At 48.8% G+C, this 19,375-nt stretch overlaps 1 protein-coding gene across 7 annotated transcripts in view; it reads left to right on the forward strand.

Moving 5' to 3' along the window:
• Positions 1-9,434: 9,434 nt before the first annotated feature.
• Positions 9,435-19,375, forward strand: part of MFHAS1 (multifunctional ROCO family signaling regulator 1) — a 92,766-nt gene continuing 82,825 nt past the window's right edge. For 6 of the 7 annotated variants that reach the window (XM_053303685.1, XM_053303684.1, XM_053303686.1 and 3 more), the window contains exon 1: positions 9,438-13,700. In XM_053303685.1, coding sequence (XP_053159660.1) covers positions 10,376-13,700 — 3,325 coding nt within the window. In that variant the 5' untranslated portion in view covers positions 9,438-10,375. Of the gene's footprint in view, positions 13,701-19,375 lie in introns of all 7 variants that reach the window. The other variant, XM_053303688.1, reaches the window with a different exon arrangement.

Below are 19,375 nucleotides of genomic sequence, written 5' to 3' on the forward strand. Positions count from 1 at the left end.
TATGTCACTGTACACATATTCAGATTGGCACTATGTACAGAGAATCAGGGCTTGTGAATAATGAGCTGACGCTTAGGAGCTAGGGTTGTATTCATTTGCTCTTACTTTGCTTCTTGAGATAAGTGAGTTAAATGTGATGTCTTGCTAATATGGCTATTAATGGTGAGTTTGTCTTTGAATCAGTGTGAAATCCTTAATATTAAGGCCCACTGGGAGTTTCTTGCTCTCTTTCTCTCATTTTAACTGTCTTTCTGAAATACTAGAATATATTCCAAGCAGTGACACAGTTTACTCTGCATATCCTTTAATTATTTACAGAGTATCTGGGAAAAGTCAAATTCTCCATTTATTTTTAAAACTTAGGTAATGGTGCTGCTACAATGCATAGTAGAGAATTAGACAGGCACTTCTGTTTAGTTTTCCAAGTACACCTCCACATAGTATTTGGGTATTTCATGAGCCCCAGGATACTGAAATTTGTAGTTTTCCAGCATTTTTTGGTCTGGCTACGTCCACTGCTAAATAGTTTTTGAAATATTAAAAGATTAACGAGCCTGACTTGTATTTTCCAGCTGATATTATGGTAAAGTTATCTGAAAGATGGGTGTCAGATGCTTGGACAGGGGGCGCAATTTCAGTGTTTGCCCTAGGCGCTATTTTCCCTAGATACACCTCTGGATGGGATTCTTGTACAACAACTGCTGGTAATCTTTATGAGTATGGGAGGTTTCTCAGCTTGCCTTAGCCTCCAGCTACATCACTGTTTTGATGCCACCTGCTTGGGCTGCAACTGTATTTCCCACCACCACGCTGAACTACAGCATATTAACACCACTGTCAACACATTCCTTATCTGCTTATCAGTGTGTGTGAGAAATTTCTGCACCACCACACACACACACACACACACACACACACACACACACGGGGGCGGGGGCGGATTATGGCAATGACTGATGAAACGGAATGATGCAAACAGCAAGACTGTTAAAAGCCAGGGAGAAAGTGTCCTGAAGCTAGCCTTGCTATTTTGATTGTGGTGTTAACTTTTCATTGCCTTTATTATTACAGAGTTAATAATAACTCTGAGTTAATAATAATAGCCTCACTCTGTTTTATTATTCTTTTACTCTTTTATGGTTTTATCATGGATTGTACAAATATTAATCCATGATAAAAGAATAACTCTTGATTTTAATCAGAGTTAATCATAATGGTGTTAATTTGTCAATGTCCTTATTATTATAGAGGCAACTCTACCATGAGGCAAGGCGAGGTGGCTGCTGCGAGTGGCAGGTTGGGATGCCATTAAAGGAGGGTGGGGTGGAGCAGCGATGGACCAAGCACTGAGACACAGCCAGTGGGGGAATCCTCCTGTGCTCGTCTTGCTGAAATGAGATCTGCCCACGAGAACTACCTTGTTGACAGACAGTGCCCCATAATAATGGATCATGAGTGTGCATGTGGCGGGGCAATGTGGGGCATGCCATTTAGGTTTTCCATCTGAAAATGTCTTGGACCACATTTTTGTTACTGTGGTTGGGATCTGAATTAGGACATGTATTGCTTACATTATGAATGTTAAATAATTAAGCTGTTAACAAACCGAGAGACTGATATAGTGCCATCCATGAACATAGGTACATAGGAAGCTGCCATATACTGAGTCAGACCACTGGTCTATCTAGCTCAGTATTGTCTTCACAGACTGGCAGCGGCTTCTCCAAGGTTGCAGGCAGGAATCTCTCTCAGCCCTATCTTGGAGAAGCCAGGGAAGGAACTTGAAACTTTTTGCTCTTCCCAGAGCAGCGGCTCCATCCCCTGAGGGGAATATCTTGCAGTGCTCACACTTCTGGTCTCCCATTCATATTCAACCAGGGTGGACCCTGCTTAGCTCAGGGGACAAGGCATGCTTGTTTCCACAAGACCAGCTCTCCTCTCCTGTCAAGCACCATGAACATGAAAAAAAGAAGACAGGCCCAGGGGCGTAGCTATAATTGAGCGAAAGGGTTCAAAGAACACGGGCCCCCAGCTCCTGAGGGCCCTCCAGTTCCTTCCCTCCCTATTTTCTTCATTGTCTCCCTCACTCTGGGGGGCCGCCCGAGAGAGGGATGAACACGGGCCCCCTCTCCCCTAGCTACGCCCCCCTGGACAGGCCCCTGTGCTGAGGAGCATACAATCTGGATTTCAGTAGTGGACGAGACAACAGAGAGATGGAGGGAAGAAGGAAAGGGAGAAGCAAGGCTAGCCAGGGATTAACATGAACAGCAAATACAGTTGCTTAGGCATTGCTTCAGCTGGGAATGAGGATGAAAGGTTTGTTATGATAGACTTTGCTGTTGCTGCAGACAGCAGAGAATAAACTGCTGCCCAGGCACTTCCAAAAATCTCTTCCGTTCCTGGCCTCACAAAACTGGAATTCCTGTTGTATGCATTCTTTACAAGCACTCGGCTCCCACCTTTGTGTTTCGGGGAGGCATGAATAATATATACACAACTGTCTCTGTTCAACAGCACTCAGCAGACTCCCAAGGGGAGGGGGGAAGGGAAGAGAGGAAACCCTACTGATGTGCTGGGACCAAATTGTTGGCTCATTAAAAAGAGAGAGAAAGGCCCCGCTGCTGTAAAGATATCAGTTTATATTAGCATGTACGCCATTTACTGTAACAACTCTGGGGTGCGTTCGCAAGCTCTGATAACACTGATGATTATTTATTTTGGAGTTGTTACTGAGGCAGCTGTTCCCATGCCACCCTGCCAAATCCATCTTCACTGCGTTAATTAGAGCCACCCCCAACTAGCACTACGAATGGGGAAAGTCATTGCAGCCTTTTGATTTCTTTCTATCCACCTGTATTTTGCCTTTTATCCCAATGCAAACCGCTAGACTGATGTCAAAGGGGTGGAAGTATGTGTGGACCTACCTACTTCGGTGACCACTCCATGCAACTGACAAAGTGGGCCCACTAAAGCTCATGCCACATGATCAGGGCAGCTGACAATAGAAGCACCAAAACACACACACACACACACACACACACACACACACACACACACACCATAATAAAAGATTCCATAGGATACACCATTCTTTTTGCTGCAAGAGGCTAACATGGCTTAGTCTTCTGAATTTTGATGTTATGGTAAGGGCAGCAATTTATTTATTTTTTAAACCCATCATGCTGCTTTTAGGTCTTGCACAATATGTGTTAATCCAGCTAAGCATCGGCCTTGGAAATAAACCCACAAGATTTACTAGCCCTCAAGTTTTTTTTGCTAGCCTATCAGTCCACCTATTTATTTATTTGAAATGTTTCTATCCTGCCCCTCCAGCACACCAGGGCTCAGGGCAGCTTACAACAGAAGCATCAAAACATCAGATCCATGATAAAAGAGTAAAGGACAATAAAATACAATGAGGCTGTTCTCACGAGCAGCCAAACCCAGGCTAGGGCAGCCCAGCCTGGGTTAGGCTGTTTATGGAGTCCCGCAGTCACTCCTGATCCTGGCACTTCTGCCCTGCCTAACCTGACATTTAACCCCAGCCTTTAGCCAGGGTTAAGGGCGCAAGTGCTCAAGTCATCTCCCAGCCTGCTCCAATGCCTGCAGTACCCCTGTATACCAAGGGGTTGCTTGAACTTGATGGGTTGGAAGAGGGAGCTTAGATATGACTGCGTTGATTATTCAGACCAGGGTTTCTTAACCTTGGGCCCCCAGATGTTGTTGGACTACAACTCCCAGAATCCCCAGCCACAAAGGCCATGTCCAGGGATTCTGGGAGTTGTAGTCCAACAGCATCTAGGGGACCAAAGTTAAGAAACCCTGATTCAGACCATCTCCACATTCCAGAATGAGACAGGTAGCCAGTGAGAAAGGTCTACAGTGTCAGCGGGGAGGAAGCCTTAAAAAGTTGACCTCCCCGCAGATGATCTGTTCCTGTTTGTTGGCCGGGCGAATCGCCCATCCAGATATTGCTGGCTGCTGCCAGTAGCTTGGAGGGCCAGGGAGGGTGCAGGGACAAGTCACTGTCCCCACCCCCACCCCCGCCACTCCAATAATGCACTGTGAGTGCACAGTGTGTTATGGGGATCCCCCCTTCCCGAAGCCATCCAGGAGCCCCACAACAAACAGCTGGCACTGGCAGATGATTAAAAAAACAGTTTTAAGAGAGTGTTTGCTCTCTTAATCCCGTTTTAGAGGGTGGTTCCGGAGGTGGGTTTGCCACCGACGTGCTGCGAGGATCGAGCACAACCCCAGCGGTTCTCACGCACAGGCAAAACGGGGCTTGGCTTCATGAGCCCAGTTTTGCCTGTGCATGAGAACAGCCTCAGGGAGTCAACAGGGCTGTCTGCTCTCTTGGCAGGAAACTCCCCCAGATCCGTCAGGAATCCTTGAAGATCCATAAGTCTCCAGGGGCAGATCATCCTAACTGGGCCCCCACCCCTGTAGCGGTGTTCTAGGCCAACCCTCAATACAATCTTCTCTTAGTCATTTGTGCCATATCCATAGCCTGGGTGGGTGGGCGAGGGTCCACATTATTTTCAAATTTATAAAATATTCCCCTCCTGGACATTTGGAAGTGGTTTTACTTTTCAAAAGTGATTGTATCCTTTTATAATTATTATAGACCTTTAAAAAAAAACAAAAAAACTTTTTCTATGTATGTAAACTGCTTTGGGGACTTTTGTTGAAAAGCTCTATATAAATATTTGTTGTCGTATTCATTCTCAATATTGTGCCTGCAGAACTGTTGAAAGAGCTTCTCTGGCTACCAGGTTGCGTCTAGGTTTGGTTCGAGGTGCCAGTTTTGGTCTTTAAAAATTCTAAATAGACCGGGGTGTGTGAAAAAGACCACATTAATTTGACCACCAATGAAGATCGGCTTCAGGGGTTCTTCTCCAGGTGCTTCACCTTCGGAGGCAATGCAGGTGGCTACTGGAGGCAAGAGCTTCTCTGTGGCGGTTCTCGACTGGGGGCCTCCCTCCACAGGATCAGATTGCACACAGCTGGAGAGTGCTAAGTACACTTGCTAGGAAGTGAGCCCCAGGGTTCAATGGGACTTCCTCAGGTAAACTTATGTAGGCCTGAGCTGGGCTTCTAATGACTAGGAGAAGATGGAAGGCCTGATTAAAAAGTAACATATTGCATCTGAAGCTACCTTATACTATTAGTCCATCCAGCTCAATAATGTCAACAATGACTGGAAGAAGTCTCCAGGGTTTCCAATGGAGGCCCTTCCCAGCCCTGTCTGGAGGTCTGAATCTGGGACCTTCTGTTTGCAAATAAGCGCTCTGTTACGGAGCTCCAGCCTGTCCTCAAATCCCTACATACATTCCTGGATACTCCATTTGGGAGCAATTTGGACTCCTCTTTGTTGTGCCTGTTCTGCTAATAATAATTTGTATTCCCAGTTTCAAAGTCATGATAGAACAAATGCTGTAATTCAGATCTTAAACAATGGATTTCAAATATGATGCAAAGGATGATGGCACTCTTTTAGTTCTTAACAGTTGCATAGGAGAGAGGATTTGGGCTGGTGCAGTGTGTCATGTAGGGGAGGAGGGGAAAGCTGCATCTGTTTTGCAAATAAGTGCTCTGTTACTGAGCTCCTTCACTCTTCCTTAGAACTACTAAATGCACAGGAGTAAGTTCTAGGGATGTGCACTAACTGGTTCGGAGGCCCATTTACGGACCTCCGAACCAGTTCGAAGGTTCGGGCCGGTTCGGCGGTGGTGGGGTTACCTTTAAGGAGCAAGGAGGGTGCTCTTACACTCCTCTGCCACGTTTCCCCCCACCGGCACTGACTGCAAAATCGCTGTTGCGGGGAGGCAGTGTACCTTCTTGCCACCTCGGTCAGACTGGAAGTGGACGGTGCACATGTGTGATGTGCGCACATGCACCGGCCACTTGCAGTCTGACACTGACCGGGGTGGCAAGAGGGTACGCTGCCTCCCCATGCCAGCGATTTTGCAGACAGCACCAGTGGGAGGGAACGCGGGGGGGGGCAAGAGCACCTTCCCTTCTCCTTAAAAGTAACCCCGCTGCTGCTGTCGAACTGGACATCTGCAGTTCCATGCACATCCCTAGTCAATTCTGGTCACTCTACCAACACATTCAAGGCACTGTCTCATGACTTTAAAATGACCTAGTTTTAAACTGTTTCTAGTCAGCACAACCTGAACTGCAGTAATCTCTCCCAGCAGAAAAAGAGATTGTCCATCTAGGGGCTTGCATCCAATCACTGCGGCTAATTATATAGCTAAGGGAGGAGGAGGCCTGGCTGAAGGGCTCTCTTCTTTTTCACCGCTTCTAAATCTGTTCCTTGAGCTGCTCAAGCGTGTTTGGCATCTCTGAGTCCGGCATTTGCTTGGCCAAAATAAGAGTGCTAATGGGGGTTGGGAGTAGAGGTGGTTAAGGTCAAAGACCTGCTTGAAGTTAGGCCACTGGGTGTGGCGTGTGGGTCTGTGTAGCCTGGAGAAGAGGAGACTAAAGGGAGATAAGACAGCCCACTTCACAGATCTGAAGGGCCATCACAGAGAAGGTGAAGTACAGGGTCGTAGCTAGGGGAGGAGGGGAGGCCAGTGTTCACTCCTCTCCCCGGCGGCCCCTCGGAGTGAGGGAGAAAATGAGTTGGCCCGGGCACAGAGCATCTGTGTCTCTAGTTCTCCCTCGTTCTCAGCCCCTCCTCAGCCCTCCCCCTCCTCTTCCCTCGTCTCCCCTCCAATGTTGGCTGGCCTGTCCGTTGGCCTTATGTTCCCCACCGCTGTCACTTTCCTCTTCCCCTCCCCTCGCTCGGCAACTCTCGCAAGAACTGCGACGCATGGCCATGGGTACATCTTGGAGAATTATATAGATAGGGAGGGATGGAGCTGGTGGGGCCCTCAGGAGCTGGGGGCCCGGGTTCATTGAACCCATCCGCTCAATTATAGCTACATCCCTGGTGGAGCAGCCCTGTTCTTTGTGGTTTCTGAGGATAAGACTAGAACCAGAGCGTTGGAATTTCACAGAAGCAGATTCAGGCTAGACATGAGGAGGAATTCCCTCCCTAGAAGAGCTGTGTGGCAGTGAAACAGTCTGCCTCATGCAGTGGTTGCCTCTCCTTTTCTAGAGGTTTTCAAACAGAGTCTGGGGTGGCTCTCTGGCAGAGATGCTATAGCAGACAGACCCAAAGACCTTCAGGAATCCATCCAGCTCTATGATTCTAACTATCTCAAGTAGATAAGGTATATTTAAATAAACCTTTTCAAATATAGACAGCCTGGTTGCACATAAAAGTGTGTCGTAAGATCTGCAATTCTAGCTGCTTATTTGGGAGTGTGGACCACTGAATTCAGTGAGGCTTGCTTCTCAGAGCATGATGTGTAGAACTGGGCTGTGGAACATCCCATGCCCATTGTGATCCAGACCTCTCTGATGGTGACTCCCCCCACTCTGGGCAATGATGCCTACTGAGGATCATTAGACCCGCAGTTCATTTGAGGAGGAGCTACCAGTTTCCAAATCAAGGAGTGGCTGCTCAGATCTTTTGGGTGAAGATCTTACTCTGCCCATCAGCCACCCAAGACTGTTTGACATTCAATAAGAAAATTAGAACAGCCCTGCTGGATCAGGCCCAAGGCCTATCTAGTCCAGCATCCTATTTCACATAGTGACCCACCAGATGCCTCTGGGAAATCCACAGGCAAGAGCTAAGGGCATGCCCTCTCTCTTCCTGTTGCTCCCCTGCAACTGGTATTGAGAGGCATCGTGCCTATGAGGCTGGAGGTGGCCCACAGCCACCAGACTAGTAGCCATTGATAGACCTGTCCTCCTTTACTTTATCTAAGCCCCTCTTAAAGCCATCCAAGCTAGTTTCCATCACCACATCTTGTGGCAGAGAATTCCATAGATTAATTATGCACTCTGTGAAAAAGTCCTTCCTCTTATCAGTCCTAAATTTCCCGACCTTCAGTTTCATGGGGTGACTCCTGGTTCTAGTGTTGTGAGAGAGGGAGGAAAATCACTCTCTCTATTCCATGCATAATTTTATACACCTCGATCATGTATCTGAGTAAAGGTAAAGTGTGCCGTTGAGTTGGTGTTGACTCGCAGTGACCTGGCACCCACAGAGCCCTGTGGTTTTCTCTGGTAGAATACAGGAGGGGTTTACCATTGCCTCCTCCCACACAGTGTGAGATGATGCCTTTCAGCATCTTCCTATATCGCTGCTGCCCGATATAGGTGTTCCCCATAGTCTGGGAAACATACCAGCAGGGATTTGAACCAGCAACCTCTGGCTTGCTAGTCATCATTTCCCTGCTGCACCATTAGATGGCTTGTCTCTGAACAGTCACCTCTTGTAGTAACCACTTTTTCAAACTAAAAAGCCCGAGATGCTATAGCCTTGTCTCATAAGGAGGGTGCTCTAGTCTAGGCCCCGATCATCTTGGTTGCCCTCTTCTGCCACAGTCCACACAAGGCAGCATACAGTCTCTTTAAATTTATTGCAACTTTCCTTGAGGGGTGGGGCTCATACTCACCAGGTCCTGCATGGGGATATAATGGCTCATGGAGGTGGGGTGGGGGGAGGTGGGTAGGGTGTCCTTTCTTGTGTGGTATGTGAGAAGGAGCTATTCAGATTTTGTAGTTGTCTGAGCTGGGCTAGCTTTTTGGTGCTGTGGCCCTTTGTTAGGTTAACTCTTCTCAGAAAATGCCTGCCACTCTGCAGGTTCTTGGTGTGCCTGGAACAGACCAGTACCAGCAGGTACATTGTCTTTGACTAGTACAATGTTGTGGCGGGAGATCACTTAGATGAAAAATGTGGGAGTTAGCCAACAAAGGGTTGTGCTGATAGAATCTTAATATGTCTGAATAGTTAAGGCCCTTTTGTGTAGTGTGGTTCTGATTGCCTTCCTTAACATGAGTGGGAAGAGGGATTTTAGGCAGACCCACAAGCTAAATGTTTCTTTCCCTGTTGCATGAGAGGCTGTGCCCCTCCCTGCCTCAATGAGCCAAGATCTGATGGGGATAACCTGGCCATGCTCCCATGATTAGCCTGAATATGTAGCTCAGTGGAAGAGTGTGCCTGCATTGTTCTTCCACGGGCATTTCTCTTGGCATCTTTGGTGGGGGTACATAAGGAAGTCCCTTGCATCTCCTGGTTATGACTCCAAAAAGGGCCTTTTGGAGAGCCACCCCCAGTTAGTATGTGTGGACAAATAGTGAGCTAGATGGACTAATGGTCTGGTGGTATAAGGCAGCTCTGTGTATGCACCTTAGCCTGGTTTATTTAGCCAACTCATTGCCTGATTTGGTTAGCCCAAACCACCTTAAGGGGTTGTTGTGGGGGGAAAGGGGGGGGTATGCTGTCCTGAGTTTTCTGGAGGAAGACTGGAATAAAAATGAGACAAAACAGTACTCTTGTGAAACTTTGTTCTCTCCAGCCACTAAAGCGAAGGTGTGCCATCTTTTCCCTCCTCACTTGAAACAGAAAGCCAATTTTGGGATAGGAGGGATGCGTAGAGGCGAAGTAAAAACAGCAGTTCCCATTCACTGCAGTGGGGATTGTGTGTAAGAACTTACCCAAGGATGAATCCAATTCACCCATGTGCCTGGATCTCTTACCCTGGAAATGAAGGATATTTAAAAGTGCCTTAACACTAGCAGCGATCGTAGCCCCATGTGTGAATGGACCACTATCACATCAGAGATACACGGCCACATCACCTATCACATCAGCCACAATGCCTTTGAACACAATCGGCTCTTTACAAATTCAGCGGCGAATGGCCAAGCGTGAGGCAGGCAAACAAAGGCTGGAGATAGGAGAAACCAAGAGGGGTACGTACGTGCGTGCATGTAGGAACGAAGCTTTAGGTAGCCGTGCTCGTTATGAGGGCTCGAGAGCAGCCTTTCTAGCTGTGATGACTGTTTGGGCCCAGCTGCAGCAGCACCAGCTCCAAACTGGCGCGCCCTTTCTCTTTCCAAGGGCGGCTCCGGCCAGGCGTGCAGTTACGTGCCGAGGGGCGGCGCCGCCGCCGCCTTCTCCTCGCCTCTGTTCAGTCCCGGTTCGGGAACCAACCTACCGGCGCCGCCTCGCTCTCGCTGGGAGCGGCCGCCCAGAAGCGAGGATGCTCCAGCGGGCGCAGAGGCGAAGGCGCGGGAGACGGGACTTCCCTGCGGCGGCCATGCGCTTTCTCAGCCTTGCCTAGCAAAACCAGCAGCCGCAGCCGCCGCCGCCGCCTCCATGGCGAGTGCGGCGGCGAAGTCCCCCGTTAGGTTGGCGCGACGCGGCCCGCCTCATAGAGGGACGCGCGGCCGCGGCGGCGGCGCTCGGGCCCATCTTGACTCTCGCCTCCGTGCGCCCTAGGAGGACGCCGGCAGCGGCGGTGGCGCCATGGCCGAGACGGAGCGTCCAGAAGAGGCGGCCCGGCTGTGGCGAGACGCCGCCCTGCGCGCCAGGAAGCTGCGGAGCAACCTTCGGCAGCTGGAACTGGAGCTGGGCTCCCGGGAGGAGGGCGGCCCAGAGGCCGAGCCGGAGCCGAAGTCTTCGCCGCCGCTGCCGCCGCCGCCGCCACCTCCCTCGCCTCTGGAGACGCTGAACCTGAGCGGGCGCGGCCTGGAGGAGCTGCCCGAGGGGTTGTGCGCCGCGGTGGGCAGCAGCTTGCGCGTCCTCTCGATGCGGAGGAACCGGCTGGCTCAGCTGCCTTCGGCCGCCGCCCTTCGGCACTTGGGCCGCCTGGCCGAGCTTGACCTCAGCCACAACCGCCTGCGGTGCCTGCGCGACGACGGCCAGGCGCTGGCGCTCCTGCGCGGTCTTCGCAAACTCAGCCTCAGCCACAACCAGCTCGGGGCCGACGGTGACGGGACGCTGCCCGCAGGCTTGGGCGAGCTGCGGCTGCTGGAGGAGCTGGACCTGAGCTTCAACCGCCTTAGCCGCCTGCCTGAGGAGGCCCTGGCTCGCCTGCAGCAGCTTCGCGCCCTGGACGTCGACCACAACCAGCTCCCCTTCTTCCCTCAAGCCTTGCTGCTGCTGGGCGCGCTGGAGGAGCTGGACTGCTCTGGCAACCGGCTCCTGCAGTCCCTGCCTGAGGGCATCTCCGCGCTGCGGCGCCTGAAAATCTTGTGGCTCAGCGGTACTGGCCTGGTGGCCCTTCCTGAAGGCTTGTGCCAGCTGGGTGCCCTCGAAAGCCTCATGTTGGATGGGAACCACCTCCGAGCTCTGCCCGCCGGCTTCGGGAGCCTGCAGCGCCTCAAGATGCTGAACCTCTCCTCTAACCTGCTGGCCGACTTCCCCGCAGCAGTGCTGGCCCTGCCTGGCTTGGAGGAGCTCTACCTGAGTCGCAACCAGCTCACCCTGCTGCCCGCTGGGCTTTGCCAGCTCTGCCATCTCCGCACACTGTGGCTGGACAATAACCGCATCCGCTACCTGCCCGACTCCATCGTCCAGCTTCATCACCTGGAGGAGCTGGTGCTGCAGGGCAACCAGATTGCCATCCTGCCCGAGGGCTTTGGCCAACTCAGCCGGGTCAGCCTCTGGAAGATTAAAGACAACCCCCTGATTCAGCCCCCCTATGAAGTTTGTATGAAGGGCATCCCTTATATTGCTGCCTATCAGCAGGAGCTAGCCCACTCCCAGCCTGCCCTCAAGCCCCGGCTCAAGCTTGTCCTCATGGGCCTGAAAAATGCAGGCAAGACTCTGTTAAGGAAGTGTCTCATGGAGGAGGATCAAGAGGAACAGGGGAAGAGAGATTCCTCCTTAATTGCAGCCAACAAGGATTCTGGGAAAGTCCACGATAGGGCATGTTGCATGCAGCCACTGAGAGAGAGGCCTCAGCCTCTCTCCCCAAAAGCACAGCCAAAGCACCACCCCATTGTTGAGCAGCCAGAGCCTTCCCCTCGGCCAGCTTCACCCCTGAAGTGTTCCCATTTAGCATGTGTCTCCACTGAGCAGTGGGATATGCTCTTTGATTCATCCCCGAAAGTTGCTGGGCAGACCCAGCTAGGCTGCCTTGCTGTCAAGCAGCAGGTTGATGCTCCACTGCCCCCATCCCCCAAAGTAAATGGGGAAATGCACTTAGGATATTATCCCCTGCCCCAGCCCATTATGCTCCCAGCCCCATCTGTAGCAGGGTTGCCAGGCAGCAGGAAAGGCATCGAGGTGATAGACTGGACAGCCGATGTGGAGAGGAGTTTGACCTTCATTGTTTATGAGCTAGCAGGAGACCCGAGCTACGATGTGATTCAGCCCTTCTTCCTCTCTCCGGGAGCCCTCTATGTACTGGCAGTGAACCTGAGTACTTACGTGCCACAGTGTTTCTATTCCTCTGTGGGACACTTCCTTCACTGGCTGGGAGCAAAGGTGCCACATGCTGTGGTGTGCATGGTAGGCACTCATGCAGACCTGTGTGCTGAGCGGGAGGTAGAGGAGAAATGCTTAGACATCCACCGCCAGATTGCTTGGCAGGAAAAGCGGGACTACGAGGGCCTCCAGAGTTTGGCCCAACAGGTGGATGAAGCCCTGGGGCAGGATTTCGATCTGCGCTGCTCCAGCCCCCACGTTGCCTTCTATGGAGTGTCAGACAAGAACTTAAGGCGCAAGAAAGCGCAGTTCCAATATCTACTCAACCACCGGCCACAAATCCTCTCTCCAGTGTTGCCCATAAGCTGCTGGGATTGCTGCCAGGTGCGCCGTTTGCGAGAGAAGCTCCTTTCGGTGGCTGAGCACAGAGACATCTTTCCAAATCTGCACCGGGTGCTGCCCAGATCCTGGCAGGTGCTGGAGGAGCTGCACTTCCAGCCTCAGGCTCAGCAGCTGTGGCTGAGCTGGTGGGACTCCGCTCGGCTTGGCCTGCAGGCGGGACTGACCGAGGACCGTCTCCAGAGCGCCTTGTCCTACTTGCATGACAGTGGCAAGTTGCTGTACTTTGAGGAACACCTCACCCTGAGAGAATATGTTTTCCACAACTTGCCTAGGCTCATTGACATCCTCAACGTCTTCTGCCAGCGGGATGCCACGGTGTTGCTCCAGAAACTGCTCCGCAATGCCCACGTGGATGAGCTGAAGGCCACACAGCTCCACCACTATGTGGAAGGATTCCTGCTCCATGGACTGCTCCCTGCTCATGTTATCCGCCTGCTTCTCAAGCCCCATATCCAGAGCCAAGAGGACCTGCAGCTCATCCTGGAGCTGCTGGAAAAGATGGGGCTCTGCTATTGTGTCAATAAGCCCAAATCCAAACCCTTGAATGGGGCCACTGCGTGGTACAAGTTTCCCTGCTATGTGAAGAATGAGATGCCCCACGCAGAGGCATGGATCAATGGCACCAACCTGGGTGGGCAGTCCTTTGTTGCGGAACAGCTGCAGATTGAGTACAGCTTCCCCTTCATCTTTCCACCTGGGCTGTTTGCCCGCTACAGTGTCCAGATTAACAACCATGTGGTTCAGCGATCGGATGGGAAATGCCAGATTTATGCATATCGGGGGAAGGTGCCAGTGGTCATAAGTTACAGGCCTGCCAAAGGTGCTCAGCAACCAGATACTCTGTCTATCGCTAGTCACGCATCCCTACCAAATATATGGACCGCCTGGCAAGCCATAACCCCACTAGTGGAAGAACTGAATGTACTGCTCCAAGAATGGCCAGGCCTGTACTATACCGTGCATGTTCTCTGTTCCAAGTGCCTTAAAAGAGGGTCACCCCACCCACACACCTTTCCAGGTAAGGATGTTTTGCCGTTATTTGAATATAGTGTCCAAGCCTAGCTTGTGTGTCAGTGGATGACTACAGATGACCGCTCTAGTTGCCTGGTAAGCTTGCTGTGTGGGTAAACAGACAGCCACACATCTTCCGCGGATGAAAGGTCAAATCCTACTTGCAAGCATAGTGCAGAAGAGTTCATACAGATGACCTGACTAATACCTCGTGAAAGGACTTTGCACTCCCCTGCTCCTTCTTAAGACTTCTGATCAGGTTGGAAATGTGGTAAAATTCTCCATATCACTTGGCAGGATTATGCAGAGCCCATACAGATAACCAGACTACCCCCCAGAGTGAACTCTGTTGCCCTGGAATAGCTTGGTCATCTGTGCTATGACCCTGTTCACTGGGCAAAGAGGCACCTTTTAAGGTGGTGGCTCTGATACGTAACAGGAATAGAGCAACTGTATCCGTTCAGCCCAGCACAACGTCCCTCCCAGTGGCTGTTTTGCCTGTGTGTGTGTGTGTGTGTGTGTAGGGGCGGTTCCCCCGCCCCATCCACCCCATTGTGAGTCCGTTTGGGGCTGGGAACCATTTCCTCCTTATTTGTTTTAGTATGTAAACTAATTTGAGAACTCTTAGTTTTCCACACTGTCAGGTGGAGCTGTGTAGTGGGATGTGTGGAAAAATGATTGTGTCTTTCTCAGTGAAAAAGATACTCTGCAGTATTCTGGTTGTCTCTCTCAACCAGCTTAACAAGTACACACAGTAGGCCAAACTATGGGGGATGCTAAAAGAGTCGTGTGCCTGTATTTTATTTATTTATTTTAAAAAGCAGCTGGGGTGGGCGTGGGGTGGAGCTCCAGAGTGGGACTGTGGTATGGAGGGGGTTTATTAATTATTTTTTATTATCTCCTCTATACTGCCTTATATAGAAATCTCCAGGTGGTGTAATATAAAATATTAAAATATAATATAAAAATGATATAAAACAGTTAAAATTCATAAAACAGATAAACAGTCTCAGTAAGTAAAAACATATTAAAAATTTAATTCTTTCTCTTCCTGTTGCAGTGAGGAGAAATATTGTCTACCCACTCCTGCAGCTGCCTTTTGCCTCATGAGGGAAACTGGGCAGATAGGTTGTTCTTTTTGTTTTTGTTTTTTCAGGGGGCACTTTTTGTTGCACAAAGAGAAAGGCAAAGACCTACCAAGGTCCTGATCAGATTGGAGCCCTCTGCTGTTAATCTTTTTCTTTTAGATGGAAACATAGTGTTGCTTTCAGCGTCATGTGTGGTTTGGCCCTGTGTTAACTTGTGGTTAAGTGCTCATGTGTATTCACTCTTCTTGCTGCTCACTAGGCAATGATTTGGGAGAATTCTTTCTCCATGTAACTGTAACGTATGCTGTCAGTGTTCAAAACAATTAGAATAACTGGGATGCTTCTTGGTTTACTCCTGCTGGCTTCTGTATGTATACTGTTCATGTTCACCTTGGCATGAGATTTTTTTCTGCAGCCTGTTTACCAACTGTGTGTGTGTTCATATGTGTTGTTGCTTTGAATCTAATAGGCTTGCATCACTTGAGACCCATCAAGCAGAACACAGCCCACCAGCTGTGTATTGTGTGGCCTGCCAGGTGTTTGACAATTCCCCCTCTCCCACCTTGTTTTTTTAGTGCATGCCATGGTGGGGAGGGGCGAATGGGGGTTGTCAGGTGTTTGGCTGACCTTAATATGTGATGGTGGCCTGTGCTCAGTTTGGTGGGCTGCAGGCTTTACTGGCCTGAATGAGTGCAATCTTTTGCCTTGAAATGCTTTCAAAACAAAAGGGGGAAATGTTGAAATCACCACCTAGGTTGGAGAAAAATGACCAGAAAGTTGAAAGTGGTTTGAAAGAAGGGTTGTTGCCTTATAGCATGTATACTTATCCCACATTCTTTTCTGATTTGTAATAGGATTTGTAAGGCTTTATATTGTTTCAATAGAAATGTTTAGAGGTGATAGTGGGATAAAGGAAAGGTAGGAGTGTGTGTGCAGATATAAAAGCTGGAAAGTAATGTTGTATGAGCCACGGTAAATTCTCTTTAAAAATATTGTCTGTCTTCAATCCTAGACAAGCAATCCCCAACTTTTTACTTGGGTGTGTCCCACTATCTCCAGCAGGAATACACTGGATTTACAAGTCTTAAAGATTTCTGCCTCCCAAATACAGATGAAGTTGATGTACTTACTACTTAAATGGAGAATGGTGGTCCCCTATCTAGTATTGGGGAGCTACTTTTGGTGATCTACTGGATAGAAGCTTCAGGTGTGACCCACCCTTGATTGCACTCCCCCACAGCTATTTTGATAATCATGGTTTGTATTGTGTTCATGTGTAAAAGACATGGTAGTGTAAAGTTGTTCCATGGAGTCAGCGTCAACTCCTGGCAACCACAGAGCCATGTGGTTTTCTTTGGTAGAATACAGGAGGGGTTTACCATTGCCATCTCCTGCGCAGTATGAGATGATGCCTTTCAGCATCTTCCTATATCGCTGCTACCCGATAGAGGTGTTTCCCATAGTCTGGGAAACATACTGATGTGGATGGGGAAATTATGTCTCTGGACTGGGTTGGGGTTAGAAATGGGTTTTCTAAGTAAAATGGAGTTGCTTTGGTTTTCTAAACACAGCAATACCAGTGGGAATTTGAACCGGCAACCTCATGCTTACTAGGCAAGTCATTTCCCTGCTGCGCCATTAGGTGGCTTAAAGACATGGTATAGGCCAGTTAATCCTTCCCACACATTGCCTCGTAACCATAAATTCCTCATTCCATAGAATCTCATAAAGAATTGGGGAAGAGGATTATTGGATATGACTCTGAATTTTGCCCCTATATTGTTACATTTTAAAACACATTTTCTTCAACTCTGCAGGATCCAAGTATGTTAGATCCCAGTGCCAGCCAGCCCTTGACTTTCCACTTCCTGAAGTGAAGCACCAAAGGGCACCCTTCCTGCTCTTCCATTTCCCTTTTTTCTGTTAAAACCACTCCCCTAATTCCTTTTTTCCTTTTCAAACCTCCCCTACGCAGTTCCCTTTCTTCCTCTTATTCTAGGAAGGGAAGAGGAAAAGTGACATGGTGTCAAGTCTTCCTTCCTCTGCAGGCCATGCATGGTGTGGATGAGAATGACTTCCATGCTGCCCCTGAACTCGAAGGAACCACTGAGAAGTCAGTCAGCCCCTCTCTGCGTAGCCCTTCCTAAAATCTGCAAGGTCCTCCTAATATAGTGGTCATCTCTGCACTCCACTGAAGCATGACTCTGAGTCACTGTACTGGAGGATTGCAAAATACTGCGAAATCCATTTCTTCTTCTTCTGAGTTTCAGTAGTGTGAAGTGTAAGGGAGAGCAAAAACACCACCAAAAAGAGATGGTGGTGGTGGTGACTCACAGCTCTCTTCAGTATAAGCTAGAGACTTTTTGCTGGTGGCTTGTTTTGAATTCTTTGTTTGTATGTAACCAGTTGGTGCTTTTGTGCTTTCCGAATGCAGACTTGAGTCAGAAGAGTATTTTTGGCAAGGAAAGCTGTGCGCTGGCATAAAATCAAGTCAGACTTCTGACCTTAATAAGCAATGTGTTATGGGACTTTTCTTTCAACAAAGTACTTGGGAGTATGTTTATAAGGATAGGTTGAAAAAACTGAGCAGAGATTTTACTTCTATTCAAAGGATATGTTGATGTTTGGTTTGTTAAGAAATTTTCTTAGTGATTGTTTGACCTGCTTGCTGATACTACTTGTACATGCATGGCAGCAATTTAAGCATGTGTAGGCATCTGATGATGAAGCTCCCGTTCGAATCTTTTCATATGGCAAGCCTCTATTGATTTGCAGAATCAGGCTCTTACATCTGCATGAGAGAAATTGCTATACAGGACACACCTACCATTATGGGGAGAGAGCACTTGGTATCTGGCGCTTCTGTTCTTGTCTCGGGTCTCTCTCTATCAGTATTGTTGATTGCATATAGAGCCTCGACAAAATGTCTGGGACTTTACAAAGTATCACAAGTAAAAAAGACAGGTCCTTGTCCCCAAGGAGGTTACTCTCTAAATGTTAACTGTAAAGGAGACAGGAAGAATAACAAGGGGGATGGAAATGCAGCTAAACATAAATACAGTCTGAAAGTATGCACTGTTATTTTGGGCTTTATTTATTGTCTGTCTTTCTTGATGACACTTTATAACATCTTGCTAGAACAATGATGCCCCAGTCTCCTCTCCGCAGGGTGGATTTGATTTAAATCAAACTGATTTAAATCACGATTTAAATCACTAGCAGGGTGGATAAAAATAAAAAAAAATCCAATTTAAATCAAAAAAATCTGATTTAAATAAAAAAAATTGGATTTTTTAAAATTTAAATCGGATTTTTTTATTTAAATTGGATTTTTTTTATTTTTATCCACCCTGCTAGTGATTTAAATCGTGATTTAAATCAGTTTGATTTAAATCAAATCCACCCTGCCTCTCCTCCCCCCCCGCCCGGCCCCTTCTGCCAGGCATTCCATTCCCCACTGCTGCAAAGCAGGCGAACTTCACTCAATTTATCCTGCTTTTTCTCCGTGGCAGCGGAGAAGGGACACCGCAGTGAGAGCTCTCCTGGCCGCTTCCCAAACTATGTATTTGGGGCAGTGGCAGGGTTTGTTGGGGTGGTGCACTGGTGACAGGCGCACTGCTGCGGCCGCTTAAATTCACTGAAAAGCACTCGCCACCACCACTCACTGCAGAAGGGAGGAGAGGAACCTGGCGGGCTAAAGGCTCCCTTCCTTGCCCCTGCTTGCCTCCAAAGGCGGCAGACGGGCTGATTTCAGGCTTCGGTCTGCATCATCCCGGCTCCTTCCCTCCCTTCTGCACTGAGTGGCGGTGAGTGCCTTTCAGTGAATTTAAGTGGCCGCAGTGGCGCGTCTGTCACCAGCACACCATCCCAGCAAACCCTGCCGCTGCCCCATCCAGAGCCATACATAGTTTGGGAAGCGGCTGGGAGAGCTCTCGCTGCTCTGTCCTTTCTCTGCTGCCGCTCAGCGGCAGCTCTAAACATTAAAAAAACAATAACACCAAGCCCCGCCACTAGGTGGCCATGCCCCCACAATGTTGGCAACGCAGTGTTGGCAACCCTACTCCCAAACCCGGGTAGAACACAGCTTCTGATTGTGTGAATGACTCCTATGTTTTACAACCTCATCATCTGAGCAACACTGAGCCGATAACCATTTGCACTAGCTTCTCAAGCCTCGTAGCCAGGTAATCTAGTTTATTGCAGCACAGATTTATACTGAAGAAATTGGCCAGAAGGGAGAGGAGAGCTTTTAGTGAGCAGTTTCTCATCCTGTTTAAAGCTCTTTTAATTCTTTTAACTTTGATTCTTCCAGCCTTCTGATTTGCCTTTCTGTTGTTAGGTGTGCAATCTGCATTCAGGCACTAATGATTTTGCAGCTGATTGACAAAGTAGGTTTGGAGCAGGGTGGATTTGATTTAAATCAAACTGATTTAAATCACGATTTAAATCACTAGCAGGGTGGATAAAAATAAAAAAATCCAATTTAAATAAAAAAAATCCGATTTAAATCAAAAAAATCAGATTTTTTATTTAAATAGGATTTTTAAAATTTAAATCAGATTTTTTTGATTTTTATCCACCCTGCCAGTGATTT

The sequence above is a fragment of the Hemicordylus capensis genome, chromosome 2 (assembly GCF_027244095.1).
Source record: "Hemicordylus capensis ecotype Gifberg chromosome 2, rHemCap1.1.pri, whole genome shotgun sequence".
In the NCBI taxonomy this organism is placed as follows: Eukaryota; Metazoa; Chordata; class Lepidosauria; order Squamata; family Cordylidae; genus Hemicordylus; species Hemicordylus capensis.